Source organism: Opisthocomus hoazin, chromosome 6, assembly GCF_030867145.1.
Source record: "Opisthocomus hoazin isolate bOpiHoa1 chromosome 6, bOpiHoa1.hap1, whole genome shotgun sequence".
Taxonomy (NCBI): domain Eukaryota; kingdom Metazoa; phylum Chordata; class Aves; order Opisthocomiformes; family Opisthocomidae; genus Opisthocomus; species Opisthocomus hoazin.
The window spans coordinates 17,322,235-17,344,852 of record NC_134419.1 but is presented as its reverse complement, the minus strand read 5'-3'; the positions used below and the strand labels follow the sequence as shown (position 1 = coordinate 17,344,852).

Genomic DNA, 22,618 nt, shown 5'->3' with positions numbered 1-22,618 from the left:
AATGATGGGAATTAGTACATTCATTGCTAAGTACAAGACACTGCTCTATTAGTCCTACAGCTATAGTTTCTAGAAGAGAGTATGATATGGTAGGAGCCAGGCTGAACAGAAATAAACGTGGGCTGTGAACCTTACTGATCATGTAGATCAGGACACTCATAACACTGTGTTTAGGCACAGTGTGTGTACACAAGCAGCACAGGAGCCTAAGCAGAATGACGAGGAACTGGTAAATGGTGGGTCAGCTAAAATCCATGCCTATGTAAAAGAAACTGAGGAAGGTTTTATTCGGGGCTCCTTCACCTGCCACCGGAGCTAGTGATGGGGCAATGCATGTCAACCAGAAGAAAAAGCTGCACGTATGTCTTGGGTGTTTCTGAGCAAGTTACTAAGTGAGCAGAAATAAGAGAGGAAGAGAGGATTTTCACGGAATATGAAACAGCTTGTTCCCAATGATTTTTTATTTTATTTTAATCTTCCAGGGTTTGCTTGGGCCTCCCGGAACCACAGGAGACAGGGGACCAATGGGAGAGCCAGTAAGTTGATCCTTGTGCTGCTTAAAAGATTTTCCACATATTATACTGAATTCCCTGGTAACTCAGGCTCCATTTTACCAAGATTCAGTGTTTCCAGTTGTGGTTAGATAGGAATTGTGTGGTAATTGTTCCAAAACTGCAGGCTAGAGTCTGCCTCCCTTGCTTAGCGTAACTTGTTCATAAGGAGACCTGTTAATCATGTTGGGGAGTGCTGTAGTAAGGAGCGCACCGTAGAAGACAGCATGGCAGAATCTGGACCACAATACTATGTGGCTTTACACTGGATTGAGGTAGACATCTACATTATGGATTACATAAATATATGTGCCAATACAGATATTAGTGGTAGGTTTTTTTCAGCCAAATTTTAGGATAGTTATTCAGGAACTCAGGGACCACGTCTATTTGGCAGGTTAAATTTTCAACAAAAAAGAGACTGTTATGATAAACCTCAGACATTCCTTTGCTGGATGGATTCTTGTTCTGATTGTTATTTCAAAGCCATGTTTGCTTTTATGTGGCTAATATTGTAACAGAAGATCATGCAGATTCTGCAGCAAATTTATGCAAAGTGCTGCAAGGTATAGCCATGACAGGAATAGTATCACATCACTGTCTCTGGTGGTAAATCAGATTATATAAATACATTGAAAGAGTGTGTGCTGTGCTAGGGGAACCTGGGAGAAGGCTGCTATCTTATAGTGCAGAAATCTAATAGAGTTGTCAAAAATTGTGCGCTTTCATTGCTTCTGAAAAGTTATTTTGCACATCAAATGATATGTAGTTAGTTTAAATCTTGAAAGTGAACTGTTGATGTAAAGTATATTATTCCTACTAATTCTTATTATTTCTAATATTATTAAATATTATTTCTACTAACCATTCTGCACATTACATTCTGTAACCCATAGGCTGACATTGCACATTTTGAGGGGCTAGAAAAATACCAACATTTATTTTGGTAAATTTGGATATAATTGCCTACTTAATTTGAGCTGCCAATTTGTAGGAGTGGCAAAATGTTTAAAGAAAAAATGTGTTTTCTAGTGGTTATTACTGGATGCCTGTCACTTCATCTCTTTCATTTATTTTATCTAATCTTCATGTTGTGACATATGAGAGCCTTACAATGCAAGACTTACGTATAAAATTCCTGATATTTTCTGGTCAAGTCTGAATTTTCATGTATATAGAATGACTATCAGCCTTATCGAATCTAAATGGTTTACTCTTGAGCAACGTACATTTCTGCTGTGCTCATCATCGTAGAATCTACATATGCAGTGTCAGAAGTAAGAGAAGCTTATCCTGTGAACAGGGTGCTTTTTCTTTCAAGTGCTGAAAGCATAAAATGTCCTCAGAAAATGGTCTGTGGAGCTAGAAAGAAGTGATGAAAATGACACAAGATGTTATGAAAGGAAACACATGGCTTTTTTTTTAACTACCTGTCAAAGCAGCTTGATTTCATCTTTGGTCTGCTGGTCACTACATGAAAGCTAGCTGCTGAAGCAGTTTCTCTGGCTCTGTCACTAGTGCTGCACAGAGCAGAAAAGCCCTAATTATTGGTGGAGGAGCAGAGAAACATAAGCAATTAGGACTATTTGTAGTAACGGGCTTGATCTAATTGCACTCTACTTACTTGTCAGACATTTCAGTAAAATCTTCCTTTGCAAATAACCTGTTGTTAATGATTAAAAGAAGTCCCTATATTGCCATAAATCTTTGGCTTCTGAAATTCCCTGAAAGTCTCAGGGGAAAGATACGTTACTAATCCAGCAGACTTAGCTCCACAGTAATATTATGAAGAAATACTTAACTCGTGAATCAAACTTAAGCTTTGTGACACTTGCCTAGTGGAATGCCATGGAGCTGCTGCAAACAAGAACCGATGGACTTAGTTTAGGACCAAGTGAATTCTCAACAGGAAATTAACTGCCGTGTCAGTTGTTCACACTTAAAGCAAGCTATAGGGCAAACCACACAGCTATAGGGTGAAATTTCAGCATCTGCTGAAATGCTTTCAGTAATGTGCAGTTTACAGTGTTGTTACAAGGGAAGGATATACTCACATTATCACTGCCAAGCCATCAGAAAGAGCAAAACGGTGTGCATAGTCTGCAAGATGAAGTGAAACAAAAAAGAATAAGTGTTTGCTTAAAGGGCTTCTGTCATAAATATGGGTAGCAGTATCTTTCTTTTACATGAGAATAATAGACCAACAAAATGTTTTGAATTTAGAATTCACATAAAAACAGATGAGTCCCAAATGGGTAAATGGATATGAACTTTCTGAAAGTTCAAAGACTGGATACATCCAGAGGGTCGATTTGTCTTGACATACATTCGTAGTGGCTATGGAATCAGTTGTCAGCTGTCACAGGCAACCTCTACCCCGCAGCACATGAATACCACTCCATGAGCAGAGGTGGACAATCTAACATGTGCAGAGAGTTTGAGCATTCTGCTTTAGGAAATGATCCCTGCAATTAATTTATTACTTATGGTAGGGCTTATAAGAAAATGCTCATAGTATAGTTACTAATGTTACCAAAAAGGCTTCAGCCTTTAGTCCATTACACCTCAGTGACTGTGCTGTATAAACATTGCTAAATCCCTAGTGAAGCACACAGTAGTTGTTTTCATTGAATTCCGTACCAGACTGTAGGCTTTTCCACAAAGCAAACCAGACAGTCTAACAAACCTTAATTAAATGAAGTTTCAGTTAATCAAGAGGAGACCTTAGTTTAGATAATAAATTACTTTTGCTCTAAAAGAGACATTCGTGCTATTATTTAGTATCTGTTATTTCAGTGTGTCAAGATTGGCAGTGAGGTCTTCACTACTGTATGCCTTCATTATACTTACGTACACTGTTGGATTCAGGAGGAAAGAAAATGAAATACACTTCTTTATGCTAATTGAAAGAGTTCTGAAGAGACAAAATCAAGACTGTACAATGTAATTTAATGTTAATTGAATGATGCATCCAAAATTTTGTTTAATGCCAGGGTCCAAGAGGACAGCCAGGGGATGCTGGCCCTATTGGAGAAATGGGTTTTGAGGTGAGCTTTTAATCATTTATATACTAATTACAAACATTCAAGCAACTGAATAAGCCTGGACAATGTGTTTAGAAATTATTTTTTTTAATACTTGCAGCTGACTTAAATACAGTGAGCTGCTGAGAGACTCTCTTACTTAAAGCTGGTACAATAAAAAAAAAAAAAGTCTAAAATAAGTAGTCATTTGTCTGTTGTGAGAACTGTCTTTGGGCATATGTTCATGACATCTGCCCCCAGAAGGTGAAGGTTTAGTCAAGCAAACATCTTTTTTTTTTAAAACTTATGTCCTTGCAAATCTTAGATGAAGAAAAGCAGCTGCAGGTCGTATTCTTGCTAACTTTTGCTTCTATTTTTTGCTTTGTTTTTAATATCTCATTGAAAGAAATATGACAATGTATTAGCAACATTTGCAATGAAGTAGCTGAGGGATGAGCTCACTTAGAAGGGATTTGGCTTATCACCCTAAGCCCAGTCTTCTGACTGACTTATAAAACAAGATTTAAATGTAAACTTTAAAAGAAGCAGTCTGATACCATCAACTTTTTAAGGGCTGAAGACTCCAAAAAGGGCTTTGTTCTCCAAAGTTTCTCTCTACTTGGCTGCAAGTCTAAACAGTGATGTTGTCAGTCAGATTTATAAAAGATAAATGGGTGCTGAGCCTCCTAGTAATTTACGATGAAAGGTACAGGCTTAGTGATACTTCTGAGTCTTCAATACATTCCTGATCCACAGTGCAGTTCCTGAACTCTTCCCATACCCTCCTTTCTGTTCTTCTGTTGGGTTCTAGTAAGAATAAAGAACTGTGCTGTCTTAATTTTGATTTTTGAGATGTGCATCTTTCCCAGTTCCTCGTGTTATTTTTGTGCTTGAATTTTGGCTGTATTATTTGGTGGTTGCAAAATTATTTTTGGTGACCATGTGTAACAGTAGGTCTTCTACCATACAGGGACCTCCTGGCCCTGAAGGAGAACCTGGCCTGCAGGGAGAACCAGGTGCAAAGGTAAATGTTGAAATTATTCTCTCTTGTGCTGTTTAAATTTTCAGAAGCAAATCAGAATGATCTGATTCATTAGCCAAGTAGACAGTGATAAAGGAAATGAGCCATTAAGAAATACTGTTACTGTCATGATGACTGCATTATATGTAAACCCTGTCATTGTTAGGAATATTGTTCCTTAAAATCCAATGATTTGTTTTTCTTGTGATATTCTAGGGAGACATTGGACCTGCTGGGAAGGCTGGAGAACCAGGCGACCAAGGTTTAAGGGTAAGCTATGGATACAAATCTTCTTCCAAAAAGGAAAGTATGTTAAAAATGTGTCAGAAATGCAGATTGAGAAGCCTTGCTTTATCAGAAGCATTCAAAAAGAAGCTATTTTCTGATACCTTTAAAATAGATTTTTAGTACTGTGGCAAGTTAAAAAGAATATTGATTATAATCTCGAAATATTTCTGTCCTGGGTTCAGCTGAGATGATAGTTAATTTTCACAACAAGCTGGTTGGGCTGACCCAAACAGCCAATCCAATGTGACATCATGCTCAGTATTTAAGTGGGGAGCTGGCTGAAGGGAGAGGCTCTTGCTACTCAGGAGCAAGCTGAACATCGGGTGGTGCGAACACTGCCTGTTGTATATGCTTTTTGTCAGTATTATTGATTGTTGTTTTCTTCTCCCTTTGCCATTCTGTCAAACTGTTCTCATCTCAACCCACGAGTTTTGACTTTTTCCTTCTGATTCTCCTCCCCATCCCACCGGGGAGGGGGGAGGAGTGAGAGAGTAACTGTGTGGTTCTTTATTGCAAATTGAGGCAAAACCACAACAAAGTGTCTCATGTCACGGAGAGACATGAACGAGTAGTTTGAGCATGAAGGTAAATTCGAGGGTGTCCAGCCCAGCTGTTAAGATTACCGCACACAATAACACTGTGTACGATACCCAGCCTAGGTGAGATAATGGAAACATTATAGTCTCAGCAGAGCACGGTATCTCTCTACATAGTATCTAAAGCAGCTGATTTGCTTCTGGTACTGTGGATGGCTCATTCAGCACTTGATTTTACCAAGTACTTCTGCCCCTGCTTATTCTTCCTGTGCGTGTTACCCCCCTCATCTGACCTAAACAGTTGCCTACCTTTCAAGGCTGAAAAAACTTTTTTAAAGTGCTAGAGACAGATCTTATAGGGGACACTTCTAAAAGAGCGTAAACTATATCCTTTCAGACTTAAGCCTTACCATTGAGCTTTCTTGTTCCGTTAACTCTTTGCTGTCATCTTTTCCTCCTGTGCAATATCTCCAGCAAGGTGGATTCCACAATTCTGCCTGTTCTTGGGGAAGAATAATTCCTGTTACTGGTCCACAGTGGATGTTCTGGACTTAACCCTACCACTATGTCTGAAATCCTATATTATTAGTATAGGGCAGCGTGTATTTGGTTTTTTACTGTCTGCATGCAAAGTTGCAAGTTGCCAGTCTCTTTACCTGAGATAGGCAAATATTCTAAAATGCTGTGGTGCCGATACTGTTTGTAAATGGCGAGTTTTTCATGGCCCTAAAATGAGTCACTAACCATACCAATATAGTAGTTATCCACATAAACATGGAAGTTTCAGGATGGAATATGTGTATTATTGAGGTTACGGTGATTACATGTTGTGTACTCTGAAATCAAACTATCTCAGTGCCACTGTCCAAATCTCCAGTGTTATATGGACATAACATTGCCTTTTTTTCTAATGTTGAGCACATTTTGTGTTTTCCTGTGTTCAAGATTCGCAGGGCTGTGACTCTGCCACTGTAAGTCCATGAAAAAAAGAAAATAAATAAAGTACAACAGCAACATAAAGTTATCCAAAAGAAAATAAAATGTGTAAAACTAGTCAGAGTTCCTCCAAGGCAATGCTTCTATGTCAGCAAGTTAGGCAATAACTTTGTTTCAACTGTTACTTTCTATAAGGGTGAACCAGGACCTCCAGGAGAAGATGGTGTTCAAGGCAAAGATGGCCCAAAGGTACATTCAGTTTTTATAGCAGATGTAAAGCAGTCATATTAGCTTAAGGACCCAAATGTCTCTCTGCCTCATATTTCACCAGGTCAACAGAGCCCACTATCAGTGCACTTAGTTTTGACATAGGAGGCCCTGTACATTATAGACTTTCCTGTGCCTTTTAAGCACATACCTATCCTGCAAGTGCCACAAAGTTGAATGGCTTGACAGAGAAATGTAAGCTGGAGGACTGAGTACAGCTTATTTCCATGGTGACTATCACACTGGAGAGAGCAAGCCCAAGGCTGCCCCACTTGCTGCATTGGATCAGTGCTGTGCCAGGGATTGTGACAGGTGCCAGGACAGGGAATGTCACAGAAGACACCCTCACGTAGTTGGTGATGGATGAGGCAAAATCTGGCTGTAGGGAGTACAGAAATGAGATAGAAAGGGCTTTACCCTAACTCGAAGTCTGATCTGAAGTTAATTGGTGAGATTCCCATCAGTTTTAGTTGCTTTTTGTTGAACTTGAAGATTCAGAATTCACTTTTCTCAAGAATAAAGTAATGCTGCAGTAGCAGCTTGACTAAGGTTTTGGGTTTTTATGCTTTACTTTAGGGAGACCCTGGAGACCAGGGACTTCTTGGAGAAGGTGGTGACAAAGGAGAGATAGGGTTACCAGGAATTGCTGGACCCCCTGGTGAACCTGGAATAATGGGCATTCCTGTAAGTGTTTTCAGGTTTAAGTAGACTTTTTGTTCATTTGCTTTTTTGTAATCGTTTTCTTTTTAATTTTGCTTGCTTCTTTTATTTTTCGTGTTCTGATTTCTATTGCAATTAGAGATGAACATCTTTAAATTAGCTTGCCTCCCTTTTCTATGTGGATCAGCTTTTCAGGGTTGGTGGGGAGAGGAGACAATTGTTTCTCCTGTCTTAAACCTGGGACCTCATAGCAGATAGTGGTTCCTCACCACTTGTCACACAGACACATACATCACACAACCTGGAGCCTCTCACTTCGGATCTCTCCTCTCCAGACAACCTTCTGTCATTAGTCTCTATCCTCACCTTCATTTGGAGACTCTGAGCAATCTCAATCTCATTCTTTAAATCTTAAGAACACCAAAAGAAATTGGCAAGACGCACATACTACCATAAATTGTGCTGTAAGATCTTTCATTGTTTTGTATCTCTTTCCCTACTCGTGGCTTTGTTTACTGTCCCAGGGCTCTTTAGTTTTTAGTTTAGTGTAAAGATTCCATGGGGCAAAGAACTGCTGTTTTGAGCAGCTTGTAAATGATGAAACGTTACACCTTAGAGCACACAAGATTTGGATCCAGTTTAAGATTTTGTGCTAATGTTCTTACCATATAAGTGTTTAGCTATCATTCCTTTTAATAAACCTTAACAACAAAAGGAAAGTCTAAAAACTACATTTCTAGAAAAAGTGATATCCTGAACATTGAAGTTGCTTTAGTTACAAAGCTGTTGCAGCACAGGCACCAACAGCACAGGACTTCTTGAAGTGTTGGTATGGATTATATTGCCTTCTCTGGTAAAGAATACAAGACAGGTCAAAAGTGACTTAAAAGCAGTATCACATGAGAGATATTGGATAATACAAATTATTTCTGCAGTTGATTCCTGATCAGTTGCCAACAGAGGATGGCCTACCGTTCCTAACAGTGATTTTTCTACACTGCTGCCAAGGTGCTGTAAAGATAATGTTATGGATGCTGTCCATCCTGCGCTAAATGAGGGTCTATCATGCTGGGAAGCACTACTTCAGAGGATAATTGTGTGCTGTGGTGTGATGTCGTGTCTTTGGTGGACCTTCTCTTCTTACCTTGCCAATCACCCTGTAATGAGGCATATACTACAAGGAGAGAAAAGAAAGAATTTCATTATTCCATTTTGTTCTTAAAAGACATTTATTCTTTAACTAATTTCATTTTAGTACCTCTGTGAAAGGAATTAAATAAGCATATCGTGAGAGCACTAGTCAACATTGTTAGATCAATTTTCGTATTTGTTCTGGCATCACTCCTAGCTGCTAAAATCCATCTATAAAATCTGTCTTGCTGAAGTTTTATGCAACTTCTTAATGTGAACTAATATTTTGGAGCACAATTTCCAAAGCAAGTATGTAGGCTCAAGTCAGACATCAGATTCACTTACCAAAAATCATCATATTCTCATTCACAGCCCTCTGGCTGCCTTCTCTGTAGCTCTTATGTGATGATGGAGTCTGAGTAAATATTAGTTGAAGGGCCAGCTGTCAATGGCTGTAAGCACTGTCCCTTCTGTCCTCTAAGCACCAGTGTTACAATTGGGTCTCTCTAGTCCTGGGTTCTTCACAGTGAACTACTTTTCTAATGCAGGCAAAAAATGCTCTTTTAGTTGTCAGCATGCTTAGTGTGCTACATATAATTTTTGTTTCTGATACAATGATATCACCCTGACTTTTGCTTCTGTTTTGGGCTGACAATTCTGGAGAAGCTCAAAAGTTTCATAAAATTTTATGAAATTATCATAAAACAGCTCAGCTCTGGCATATCTGCATTGTATGTAATTGTACTTGTAAACAGTAAACATAAGCAGTACTTCTGTGCCTCAGTGAGACAGGCGGGTCTGGCAATTCAGTGTTTGGGAGTATGTGGTTAGCAGGGGATTTTTCACGTTTCTGTTCTACGCATTCCAAAGGCTGCTGCAGAGCTTCCTCCCTCCCCACTCATCCTCCCTGGCATCTGGGAGTTTTCGCATCACGGTTTTGGTTTGACTTGCTTCTAGGGATGTGGACAGATCACAACATCCTGGTCTAAACATGGAAATTGGTTTCCTATAATCAGTTATCTCAGGGTTTTATTGGAGGTGAGAGTAGTATTACATTTTTGTTAAACAAAAGCTTACAAAGCAACAAATGAGCTCCACAAATCAGTTTAAACCATATTTGCCCTGGCTTGTCACCACAATGACTCAAAAAAAAAAAGAATGTATCTCCCTGTATCCAAAACTGAAGCTAAATTACCTCCTCTACCTCACAGAGCTTTTGGGTAATTTGCAACCTGTGAGCAGTGGACACATCCAGCCCTTCGGGAGGACCAGTTTTTGGAGTGACCTAGAGGGCAGCGGGGCTGTAGCTCCACAGCACACCCAACTACACAGTCACCCAAGAGGCGGGCAGTGGTAGGCACCAGCACTTACTGAGTTAGGTCACTGCTCTGCAGCACATTGCGTCAGTCAGGGCCCTGCTCTTCACACTTGACAGCCCCAAGGTTTTCTTAGTTTTCCTCTGACTGTGTATTGTACTTCTCTAAATCCAGTATTTGCCTTGAAGCAATTGTATTCCTAAAGTAATACTTTCTGTATGGACAAGGTTTATTTGGGTTTTCCCCCTATTTTCAGTGCATTTCCACTAGTTTGATAAGTGATTGCTGATGTTTGCCCACTTATTTCTGCTGTAACTTGAAATGGTCCTAACTTGCTTACAGCCATAGTTAATGAGATTTTTCCTCCCACTTCTCTGCGTTACAAAAGCCTGCTTAGTTATCCAATTTGGAGCACAGTTTAAATATGTTTCCAGGGCCTTTCTCAGTCATTTCTTTTTCTCTCCCTAATAAATGTACAGGGTCCCGAAGGAACACCAGGAAATCCAGGTCAGAGGGGCCGTTTAGGAAAGAAGGTAGTATTTTTTATCTTCCCCAGTTCGTTTCCTTTTATCTGAAACTTGAATTTACATTACAAAATAATTCCTTTGAACCAAGTATGTCCCTGGTTTATGTCACCCTTCAAGCCAATTTTTTTTTTCTTGCTAGCCATAGCAATTAGAATTGTCATCATTCTGTAGCCAGTAACATTCAGGAACTTAGCAAATTTAAATTTGTATCAGGATGTGATTTTGCAACTCAGAACAGTCCCTGCTGCTATCAAAATATGTTTAGCTTTGGCTAAAACAAAAGAAAAAATAGAAAGGCTTTAGCAGAGTTTTTTTTCACTGCAGAGTTCTGGGTTTAGACATTCAAAGAACTACAGTAAGTGACACATGCAAATATAAAACTCCTATTAAATAATGCTGTTATATACTTTAGTTAATCATAAACTGCATTTTGAAACTTAGTATCAGTCTCTTATTAATTTTAATACAATAACACCAACAGGGGGAAAAGGGGCAGCTTGGCCCTCCTGGAGAAATTGGACCTGCTGGTGACTCTGGCCAACCTGGAGAAATTGGCCCCAAAGGTGCAAGAGGAACTCGAGGTCTCTTGGTTCGTACAAAACATGCTTATTTAAGAGCTCACATATTTCTGGTTTAGCAGAATCCTGTCTCTCAACGAGAAGAGGCAAATCACAGCTGTAGCACATATAAATATTTTTTGTGGTAGCTGGAGATGCAGCAGTGTCCTTCTCAGCCTGTGCATCCCAATGAGTGCCCTGGTCTTTCAGCATCAGAATGAGACCTATGCACCTGTCCAGACAGAAACACGAGCCAGGGACCTGGAGGGAGTCATCTTATGCTCTGGTCAGCTTCCTGATCTGTCAGTCAGAGGAGCAGGATGGCAGGGCATGCCATTGAATACTCATGCCCCACAGTCCACATATAACCTCACTGCTATGGCTGTTTCTTAAACCTCTCCAGTTCTGAGAACAGAAATCATGAGACTTGCCATTACATGAAATAAGCCTTAGCCATGTCTGAAACAAAGCATTTGAGATGAGGACTGCTACTCCTGTTGAATGGCAACCTGATCCAAAGTTAACCGAATTAAGTATATTTCCATTAATTTTACGAGCGCCTCTCGACACAAGCTCCCCAAGCTTGCTCCAGACTGTGTGGCAGATGCACAGGCACATGCAGCCACCACACTAGTGAGGCAGTGCGCCCATCTTACTGCTCCAGGGCCCAGTCCTGTGGCCACTGAATGCAGCACTTTGTCCCTGAGCACACGAAGTACAGAAGTAAAGTAACTATCTAATGGCCAATATTTTCAGCAGAAGGACTTGAACTCAGCTTCCTAAGTGAGGACCACCCTCAGCTTCTCTTGCATACTGTGTATTTCTAAACAGTTTCTCCACACCTCCGAACACTCAGATCCTTTTGATCTTAATTACAAGGGATTATAAAGTTAGGACTGAAAACGTTGACCAGTTTCCACAGAACAGGGAAAAGCCCAGTATTCTTTACCAAATGAATTTGGACCTAACAAGGAAATTGTCTGTGATTCTGAAATCTCAATATTTGAAGATTTTTCCAAGTGATAACTTTATAAAATGTATGCAGTGTTGTAACATTTTTCTGTCACTGATTATTGCATTTAACAGGGACATCCAGGAGGAATGGGACCGGAAGGAGAGTCAGGAATTCCAGGTTATGGGGTGAGTTTTTTAGTGAATTCTTGTACACACACATCCCTAAGGTAAGTCTGTGGTACTCTAAATAATTTCAAGTATCAGGGGGATCTGTATCTAGAATACACAAGTACCTTTAGGAATGTCAGATACATTGGTTTTGTTTTTTTTATCCACAGATTTGAAACCTTTGTTTGTCCAATGCATCTCGCTCTTTGTGAATAAAGTTCCTACAAAACTACTACGACTCTTCATTATAGAGTTCAGCAAACACCACCACCTCTGCTTAATGTCTGACCAGGCAGTTTCAGTAACACAAACACTGATGGAACAAGGTTACTTGAAGGACATACAGATATTGTGACTGATCATCGTCATAGATGGATTGAGTCCTGCTCTTATAGACCAGGCTGCTGTGTCTTTTTTCCAAACAGAAACTTACATCAGTGGCCCTAAGCCTGCAGTAAGAGCCAGCCCAGTGCCCCTCACCTGCATCAAGCCCTGCCAGAACCTTTGGTTTCTTACTGTACACAGAGTTTTCCTGCACACAATACATTTTCTGCCTGGGTCCATTAATTTTGTGCCACATCACTATTTAGCATTATTAACAAGCAGCAAAAAAATAATAGTAATAAGCATCTAAAAGAAAGTTTGGAATTAATTATTTCTTTAATTATTTGTCTTTGAACTAATTTTTGTTTTGTTTGCTTCTTTAGGGTCACCAGGGTCCTCCAGGGTCCCCAGGGCCCCCAGGACCCAAAGGAGAAAAGGTAGGAAGATTGATTATACTGTCTTACAGTTTCAGTAATTGTAAAGAGAGGAAATGTTACTGCATGCTCACTGTTTTCCACAGCATGCAGCAAAAGCCGGCATTAGCAATATTTATTAGTATTGTGAGAGAATATGAAAAGAAATGCAGAACTGGGGAAATGGATCATTCAGAGGCAGAGTCCTAATTACACAGCTGAAATGTTTCAGATTTTAAAACACAAAGTACCCATTGTAAGAAACACATTCTATTGTATCAGATAGCACCCCTGCCCTTAGCAAGCAATGCTGACAGAAATAATAAGTGTGGAACCAGCTAAGTATTTACTTAGATTTAAACCTGTGAGTACACCCCCAAATTTTGCTGAAAGTCCAACCAAGATGAACAAAGGTCTATGCTTAATATAAAATGTTAGGGGCAGGATGTTGCTTTGGTGCTGCTATTTTAGGGTCAAATTCACTGTGGTTCTTTTAAGTCTCAAGTTCTGCAAACGGCTTTGTGTGCTAACTGAAGTCTGTGGTCCCAAGCAGGTACAGGAATTCCCGTGAAGATTCCCCATGAAGATTAGTTTGGAGTTGCACCAGACAGAGAAATACGTTCTTACATTAGGGCCAGTTTTGCAAAGAATACTGCTAATAGGCAATTAGTGGCGATTTATAACTAGGTTCCGATACAATTTTCAGAAACACTAACTGAAAACTAAATTCTTGGTAGCTAGGTGTCTAGCTTGCTTGGTCACTTCAGAAAAAGCACTTTGGTTGGTGCACTTTGGAAACCATTAATCATATTTAAAATGTTAGCTTCTTTGCATTCAATGTTGGTAAATATCATTTGGAATTGACAACTTTTTGCCTATTAGGTTGGACAGCAGTTGTTTCATATTTAACATCTAATAGAGTTCAGGCTGATTGTTGGGAGTCTTCTGTACGCTGGTTTGTCTATTTGAAGTATATTTCTCAAAACAATGAAAGAAATTTTGTTTTTTCCTCTTGTCAAATATACTGTTTATCCTTTTTTTCATTAAATAAGGAAATGATTACATGGACATTCTTCAAATACTTTATATATATATATATATATAGTTGCCTTTGAGAACAGAGCAAATACTTAGGTTTTTTTTAATCCTAAATGTCTTTAGGACATTTAGGTGCATGTTAAAATGGAGTTACCATTTCCACTGTATTAAAACCATAAGCATCATATTCACTTCTAGCATCTGTACAGTGTGCTTTCTGGGTGTTTTTTAGCATTTGAACATGTGTGCATTGTAGATGAGTATGAATTTCCAAGTTAATATTTGTAATAATTATCTTTGTTTTAGGGTTACCCAGGCGAAGACAATACAGTTCTTGGACCACCTGGGCCCATAGGTGAACCAGTAGGTCCTTCTTTCTCAAAAAACTTATATGAGTGCCTCTCAAGACAAGAGACAATGCAGGCTCTTTCTGAAACTTTAGATCACTGTCTCAGGAGTCAGTACTCCCTTGTACAAAAATGTAGAATGGTGGTCCTTTAATCGGTAATCCCTCTTTAAAAAATGCAGTCATGTGCTTTTTCCTGCTTAAGAGTATGTGCCCTGTGTTTAATTGCACTAATGCCATTAGTCTGTGTTTAGACCAGCACATTTTGGAACAGAATTTTACCCTCTGTGTTTATCCTGAATTATACCTAATTGCTTTACTAAACAGAAATATGTTTTGACTTATTTCATTATCACTACAAGGCTAATTTAGCTGATTCAGAGAGAACTGCATTTTGAAAACTTTTTTTTCTTTTTTTACTAAATTCATATGTGGGATATCTCTCTGCAGCAGTTACAAACACGTCCAAAAAAAGAATGCCATCTCAAAATCTTGTTAAAAGTGTTTCATATTCAGGCTTTGATTGTGCCAGAAGAAATACTTGTACAGCCTACTTCTCTTTGGATTAACCTTAATATTTATACTTCACCTTCTCAAAAGGCAGGACTATAAGACCCTGATGTATCTCAAGACAGAGTCTGGACTAGATTCTGAACTGAATTATAGAAATGCATGAGAGAAGAGATTCCAGACAATTCTGTTGTAGTCAAACTGGCTCTGGAACACTGCTCAAATGTTGCAAGCAGGGCCTTTCCACCTTGTGGATTCCCTCTAGGAAACATGTCGCGAGGCTGCTGAAACCTTAGAGTATACAAGCAGTTGCATAATAGTATCTATTGGTGGATATGCACTAGAAGTGGCTAATCTGTTCGGTTGTGAACTGTAAAGATACATTGCAGTTAGAGGTGCCTGCCAGCTTTTCATTATGTGCCTGTACTTAAGTGGGAAAAAGGTAGTCCCTTATTATTTCATCCAACGATCGGCTGGACATCTTTTGGGAAGCCTTAGCCATTCTTACTTTCTATGGGCATGGTTTCCTATCCCATCATTTTTTCTTTGACTGAGATTTGATCCGTTTGCTGCAATGAGAGTTAAAATTCTGTGGAAAAATTCCATTTCTTTTGGGACTGGAGTAAGGGCCTTTCCCTAAAGTAGAGCCAGTGTGTTTCTGAATGCAGCAGGAAGAATCATGGGACTCAGAAAAATCATGCCATTCCCTCTGCTCCTGTGAAGTTCTCATATGTGTGAGGCATACTGAGGGATTGAAGTTGCCTTTTTGTTACGACGAACTTCAGAATTAAAGCAGATTCTGAGTACAAGAAGTCATTTCAGAAAAGAACTCCATTTTTCATATGTTGTCCTACAGAAACCATAAGAACTTTTCTTGCATGTCTTGAAAACAAAGTTTCTTCATTTATTTGTGGAAATTTTTAATTCAGATATCGTACATATATGGGTATAAACCTGGAGAAGTTCTGCTGAGGTCAACACTCCTATTTTATTTATACCCACGTAAAACCTATCTTTTAGCTTCTAGCCTTCAGTTACATAGTATTTTATGCAGTGTCTACAGTCTGACTGCAATGCATTTTATTTAGAAAAAAAGTAATGTTTATTCCTTTAGACAAGCTAATTTTAACATTTGTAATCCTCAGTCCCGTCTCATTGGTTAGTCTGTCTTGAGGGAAATTCCAGCTCTTTTTTTGTACTTCATTACAACATTAATTCAGTTCAGCTGTTATATTTTGCTCTTTGGTTTTCTCTCTAGGGTCCTAGTGGTGAACGTGGAAATAGAGGAGAACCTGGTGATGAGGGCTACAAGGTAATACTTCTTGCTTTTTATTCTTTTTATTTGAACGTGGTGTACTATGCATACATGTAGAGTAATGTAGAGGAAGTATCTTCTCTTACAAGTGTGCAGAGAAGGACGTGCTGGTGCCTCACTACACTGATGAGCTCTTAGAACATATTGGAGTATCTTTCATCTGAGAAGCTGAGAGAGCTGGGAATCGAGCTGGAGAAGAGAAGGCTTGGGTGATCTTAATGCATAGAAATACCTAATGGGAGGGAATGAAGATGAAGGAGCCAGACTCTGAAGGAGCTAGCACTATTTCTTCATAAATCTAACCCTAATAATTATTCATGAATTGTGTTCAGTCTTTCAGGAAATACAAATTGGATGGTAACTCATGCTAATCACTAGTGCAGTTTGTTTGCTGAAGTACAAAAGAGACAGTCCTTGACACAGAATACCCTGTTTAAGTTACACAGACAATACAGATAGAAATAATAATAAATCAATTAACCAAATATGATCTATGCTCACAGAAGTGCAGAAATGTTTAAATGATATGTAATTTCCACTGGCAGTTTGGAGCTTAAAGAAAAGCTCCCTAAGGTCTGATCTCAAACTATGCTCAACTCTCCTATCTAGGTCACGTCAGTGAAGCTGGGGCCACCCAGCACCTCCCAAGATGGGCTTTACAGAGAAATCTATAGCTCACTGAACGTGACAGCCTGAGTTACTTGTATTGCAATATGTTATATTTTCTGCTTCCCAGGGTCCTATAGGTCTTCCAGGGCTTAGAGGACCTATTGGACAACAGGGGCCTCCAGTAAGTGTTTCAGACAAGTGAGATTTCTCTATTGGCTGTTGAAAATGCATTTTCATCTGCAATCAAATGTTTATTTTTACTTATTTAATATATGTTCTTTCCAAAAGGGAGAGCCAGGTGAACTGGGAGAGCAAGGACCAAAAGGAGAAAGAGGTTCAGAGGTAAGTAGAAAAAACTAAAGCAAAACTGCACTGAATTGGAATTTGTATGTTTTTACTGTGCACTGATTATCCTTGGAAAACTGTTATATAAGGCTAAAATTCAGTATTTGGGTTTCCTTTTCGTACCTGCAGGGACAATAAAAATGTAGAATGGAAAATTGCATAATGATCTGGTATAGTAAATATGTGTTATTTGATTGATAAGTGGGTTTACTTTGAAGTGATATAAAGCATTATGAGACGCTCTTTTGGAAACATCTAAGTGATATTCAATTTGTACCCTTAAATGGCGTTTTCTTGTGGCAAACTAGCTCTGGAATACACCCAGGATTTTACTGCTCTGATTTATAAATGAAACCTCCTGGTACTGCACTGCACTGAATTTTCAGAGAGACCTGGAAATAAGGAAAACAGAATAGTAGAGGAATAATGACAGAGCAAGTCACGAAAAACATCAAAGACTAAATCTTTTCCTTTAGAAATAATAGTTCATCTTGGTGGTGTGTTGAAAATTGCCAAATATATTTTATATTCTCCTGTGGGTGGCTTTCATTGGCTTTTGAGATTTCAAAAGATTTCAGCTAAAAGATTCTTACAATATCAATTACCGTTGCAACTGAAAGGAGATGTTTTGTCAGAGAAGTTCCATAGCGCAACTCTGTTAGAGTTTCAAAATTTTCTAGGTAAATACAAGAATCTGTAGTAGATTAGAGTAGTAGTGGTAGAAAGAGAAGGGAAATATGATGCGAAGACATTGTCAGCATGTACTCTAACCATGCACTCAGATATATTGCCTTTGACAAACTACTCACAGCATGGGATAAAATCAGTCATTCCTCTGTTCTTCCCTTGGAGAACGTTTTCACTGTGTTGCAAGTGCCTCTCAGATTAAAAGTGCCATTTGCAAATATGGGACCAATACCCAGCCTGGAGCAACCCATAAGAGCCTAAAAATTTATGCAAAAATGTTAATAGTGAAAACATTCATACAGTCTTAACTTCAGTGGCGTCACTGGTGCTGCTACAAAGCCAATCCCATAAACTGCAATGCTGAATCATCTGGGTTTACTTTATATGCATTCAGAAATTTTAATAAAAACAATATAAAGTTCTTTGAATATACACATTCCAGTTCTGACTGGTGGACTATTTTATGCCTTTCTTAACAAAAAGGCATTAAATTATGGAAAAAAACAAAATTTTGCTGATTTTATCATATTTACATTGGTTATAAAACATTTACGCTTACAGTCATAGAATCATAGAATAGTTTGGGTTGGAAGGGACCTTTAAGGGTCATCTAGCCCAATCCCCCTGCAGTAAGCAGGGACATCTTCAACCAGATCAGGTTGCTCAGAGCCCTGTCCAACCTGGCCTTGAAAGTTTCCAGGGATGGGGCATCTACCACCTCTCTGGGCAACCTGTGCCAGTGTTTCACCACCCTCATTGTAAAAAAACGTCTTCCTTAAATCCAGTCTAAATCTGCCCTCCCTTATTTTAACGCCATTACCCCTGATCCTATCACTACGTCCCCTTGTAACAAGTCCTTCTCCAGCTTTCTTGCAGGCCCCTTCAGGTACTGAAGGCCACAATAAGGTCTCCCTGCAGCCTTCTCTTCTCCAGGCTGAACAGCCCTAATTCTCTTTGCCTTTCTTCATAGACAATGACCTTAGCTTTTTCACTTTATTTCATGTTTTGTAATATTGCAGCATAGTAGTTTAGCATCACTTTTGCTTTAAGAACATTGTTTGAAACAATTAATCCAGAAAATCTTGAAAGATTTTTCTCCTTCATCTATGCTAATGAGTGTTATTCCTCTCCCTGCCGTCTGAGTGGTTTTATCTTTTAGAGCTAGGATAAAATTCGTGCCATAGATCTTTATATTCTGTCAAGAATATCCTATAAAGAAAATTCTCTGACATGATTTTGACCCATTCTGAGCTTTTCTTCCTTGGTGCTTGACCTCCTGTGTCACTAAACCACTTACGAGAATGTTATCTGCTATCAGTATCCCTCAGTTTCTAAGACTACAGATTCCTAGGTCAGTCAAGACAAAAAAAAAAGTCTGATTTTCAGTAAATTTTATCTTTTGTGTATATCTTAGATAAAAAGAATGTTCCCATGTGTGACATTAATGCTTTCTAGTATTGTCTTCCACATATATTCAGTGCATGTACATTGTCTGCTTTTCAGGACTTCCCTTTTAAAAGGTCCAGGAAGCGCTGAAAAGCACGCTTCCTTACCGAGGTGTGGCTGATAGAGAAGAAGTTGCCAAATTCGTAGTGAAAAACTTCTTACACCTATTGTTATTGAAAAAGTTCTGAAAACTACAGTTTACCAATTTGGGAAAGGGAAAAATTTATACAGTTCTACCAAAAACTTATTCACTTCTACTTGAAAAAATTTCTGCTGTCTCCTGAAATGGAAATAATCTGGCCCAAAGCCAGGCAATGTGAGCATGTGTACTAGAGGGGAACAATTCTCAGCTCTTAGGGACTAAGCTTAAGACATTTGTCACTTCACAAGTATTTGTAACTTCTAGGGACCTACAGGGAAGAAAGGAGCAACGGGTCAGACAGGCAAACCTGGAATTCCTGTAAGTAACAAAATTCTACAGTCTACCTTCAGGTTATAAACAAAAGAAAATTATAACTAATAAAACCAACATTAAGTCATGCCAGTGGTAACAGAAAGTCTTATGCTCACTCTAAAGAACCATCTTATTATCCAGGAAATGTAAAGGAACCCCTGTGAAAAGAATAATAATTTTTGAATCGATATTAAATGATACTAATTTATAGTCAGTTACTCAGCACATGGAAATAAAGTGCAGCTAATATAACAAGGTCCTTCCCACTTGTGAAGTTACTTAACTAGATCATTTTTGCATGTGGCTTGTAGACCATGTGCAAATTATCACATTATATTGCACAGAACTGCTCTACTGTTCACTCCTGGCTCCCATCAGTTCTTTGAACAGCTGCAGCCTACAGAAGCCTGGATCCATATGTCCATGATGGATACGGCTGGTAGATCTCTTGAGACTTATGTCTTGCTGTCACTTGCCCTGAGCAGAAATTTTTAATGCTTTTTCTTGAGTTACTGTAGAGAAGCTAACTCGTATCCCTTTCTCCCTGAGGGAGAAGAAAGAGCAGGATGCAGCAGGTGTTCTGTAAACTTAATCAAGACCAAAATGCATCAAGGCTATTTTGGCTCCCTAATGAATAATACCACACAAGCGCATATTGTGAATAACTTTTACTACCTTACATCATAACATTGTCAGTAACCAGAGAAATGCAGCTGCTTCACAGAGCTTGTACCTGCTGAGCAGAGTGCAAGAAGAGCCTTTTGAAGGCAAGGAGACTGTTTGTCTTTTGTAAATACTCGGCTCTTCTCTCTGGAGGACTGCAGAGAGCATATTGTTTGGCAGGCAAAGGAAAAGAGGGAAAAGCAAGACATATGGAAAAGTGAGGAGGAGAAGACAATAAAACTGGAACTTGAGGAAGTCTCAAAGCACATCACAAGGGCAAGATAATTCAGCAACCAGAAGTCAGAAATGAGATAAAGATGGCATTCTTCTTATCTTCTGTAGGGCTGTTGTTAACTATATGTTTTCAAATGACATGTGTTGTAGTTAGCATATTTTACATTTCTGAAAAATGCATTCATACAGAGATAATTGCAGAACTCCAAGCCCATTAAGACAGTGTATGTCAGTCTAAAGGGAAATGATTGTAAAGAAAAAAAAATCACTGTTCCTTTGGTAGATGTGACATGAGGCTTTTTCATGCAAGTATAGCAACAGTTAGCACAAACTTCTCTAATTAGAAGTTTGTATGTATTTCTGATATGCACAAATTTGAACAGTGTAAATTTATGAATGTACAATACAGAGTTTCTATTGAAATGAAAGCTGAAAAGGTATCCAGTTGGGTTTTTTTACAGGGATAAGTAGATGACTTTATCAGGCTTCCTTGCTTCAGTTTAAGAATCAACACTCTCAGCCATCTTCCAGGCCTGGCATGCAGAGGGGTTGGCTCCATGGTTTCAGCTGAAGTTGCTCAGATTCCACAACACAGCAAGTCTAAGGTTAAACCAATAGCATTTTAAACCAAACATCCTAACTCAGAGCCTCCTCTGCGAGTATTCGTCCATGTCACTGGGTTTGTTGTTACGTAGGGTTTAGGAAATACTGTGACTGAAATCTAGTTCTGTGATGGTGAAGATTAAGAGAGCCAACAGTGTTATGCTTGATTTGAATTTGTTTCAAGGGAAAACCGGGGCCAGCAGGGCAGAAAGGAGCAGTCGGGTACCCTGGACCAGAAGGCATTCCTGGGAACCCTGGCAAGCCTGGGCCATCAGGCAAGCCTGGCCCTAAGGTAAGTTGCTGGCAGCATTGTTCCCCTTTATGTCATTTTGCATTACAAATTTTCTAAGTTTAGGGTATTTAAACAGAGAGAACCATTCTCAGTTCCTTGAGCATCCTGAAAATTAGACCAATTTTTTGTTTTCTTTCTCTTTTGACCCTGATATTCTGGCCAGGATGTAAAGTTAGCGTAAGAGAAGTGTGCTGTGAGAACTATTTCATTAGCATAAGCTAGTAGTAACTACAGCTAAGTGAAAATGCTTTCTTAATAAGAGAGGCTTCACAGTTCTGTTCCCGAAAATGAGCTACAGACCCCAGGGAGACTGTTTCCTCTCAGACTGAGATAATCCCACATTTTCCTTATTATCTTTGAATTTGTAACCTATGTCTCTCTACCTAAGCGATTCTGAACCTTTGCCCAAAATGAGTAAAAAAGCGTAGTAGGTATCTGAGGTACCTGGGAACGTGCTTGGAAACAGGATTTTTGTCTGCCTGTCCTTTGCTGTGGGCCAAGGGTGGTGACCTGGCTTCTGCTGCTTCTGGGAGCAGTGACACAGCTCTTCACTTATCCACTCCAGAAAGGAGGGAGAAAATTCCTTTAGCTGTCATTGCTGAAAGTCTGCTCACTTTGATTTGGGGTATGGTATTTCTCAGTAGTTCTAGTTAGATGGACCAGTAATTGTTATTAAAGGATGCCAAGTTAGATTTGGTGTTAGGGATTAATCAAGGTGCCAAATGAGGCACTGTTAGAAGTACAAATTTCCTATCTGCTTGAACAAGGAAAAAATTAAACAAGTTAACCGTAGGGGGCAGATGGACCCTATTCGAGCCTCTCCAGCTTCAGATAATGTCCACTGAACCGCTTTCAAGTACTTAAAATTCTTTGGAGTTGGTTTTATGAGTATCACCCCAAAGAATTCTTACGTTTTTGCCTTTCTAATCAAAATGTCATCTTTCATATTAAAAAAGTTCCCATTACTCTGTATTAACAATATATAGTAGCATTATAATTTCTAATAAAGAGAGGCTTTTAACTGATTTTTGCCACAATGAATCAAAAGAACAGAACTTTTGCTATGTAAGTTTGTCAGCCCATCAGGCTATAAACCAAAGTATCATATTCAAAAGCCCTGAAAATCACATTTAATATAAAAATCCTGTTTCATATAACACTTCTGTTTCTATGAATCCTTAACAGAATGTCATATGAAATAAGAAAGAAGATATATGTATGTATATATGTATGTATTTCTTCTAAATGACATCACAGAAACATTCATTTGGATGGTAGCAAATTTCCATTTTGCATTTTTTAACATGTCACAATTGGCTTAACTCCATGTACTTGGTATCGTGTAATTTCATTAAAAATGGTTGCTTTTGTTTATAGTCTAGTGTTCTTATACATTTTCATAAC

General features: G+C 38.9%; 1 protein-coding gene across 6 annotated transcripts in view; it reads left to right on the top strand.

The window, feature by feature from the left end:
• The window catches only part of COL24A1 (collagen type XXIV alpha 1 chain), a 156,884-nt gene that overhangs the window by 112,763 nt on the left and 21,503 nt on the right, over window positions 1-22,618 (top strand). For 5 of the 6 annotated variants that reach the window (XM_075424849.1, XM_075424850.1, XM_075424848.1 and 2 more), the window contains 16 exons: window positions 483-536; window positions 3,545-3,598; window positions 4,545-4,598; window positions 4,812-4,865; window positions 6,551-6,604; window positions 7,199-7,306; window positions 10,209-10,262; window positions 10,738-10,845; window positions 11,900-11,953; window positions 12,643-12,696; window positions 14,017-14,073; window positions 15,825-15,878; window positions 16,618-16,671; window positions 16,779-16,832; window positions 19,375-19,428; window positions 21,107-21,214. In XM_075424849.1, coding sequence (XP_075280964.1) covers window positions 483-536; window positions 3,545-3,598; window positions 4,545-4,598; window positions 4,812-4,865; window positions 6,551-6,604; window positions 7,199-7,306; window positions 10,209-10,262; window positions 10,738-10,845; window positions 11,900-11,953; window positions 12,643-12,696; window positions 14,017-14,073; window positions 15,825-15,878; window positions 16,618-16,671; window positions 16,779-16,832; window positions 19,375-19,428; window positions 21,107-21,214 — 1,029 coding nt within the window. The remainder of the gene's footprint in view (window positions 1-482; window positions 537-3,544; window positions 3,599-4,544; window positions 4,599-4,811; window positions 4,866-6,550; window positions 6,605-7,198; window positions 7,307-10,208; window positions 10,263-10,737; window positions 10,846-11,899; window positions 11,954-12,642; window positions 12,697-14,016; window positions 14,074-15,824; window positions 15,879-16,617; window positions 16,672-16,778; window positions 16,833-19,374; window positions 19,429-21,106; window positions 21,215-22,618) is intronic. The other variant, XM_075424851.1, reaches the window with a different exon arrangement.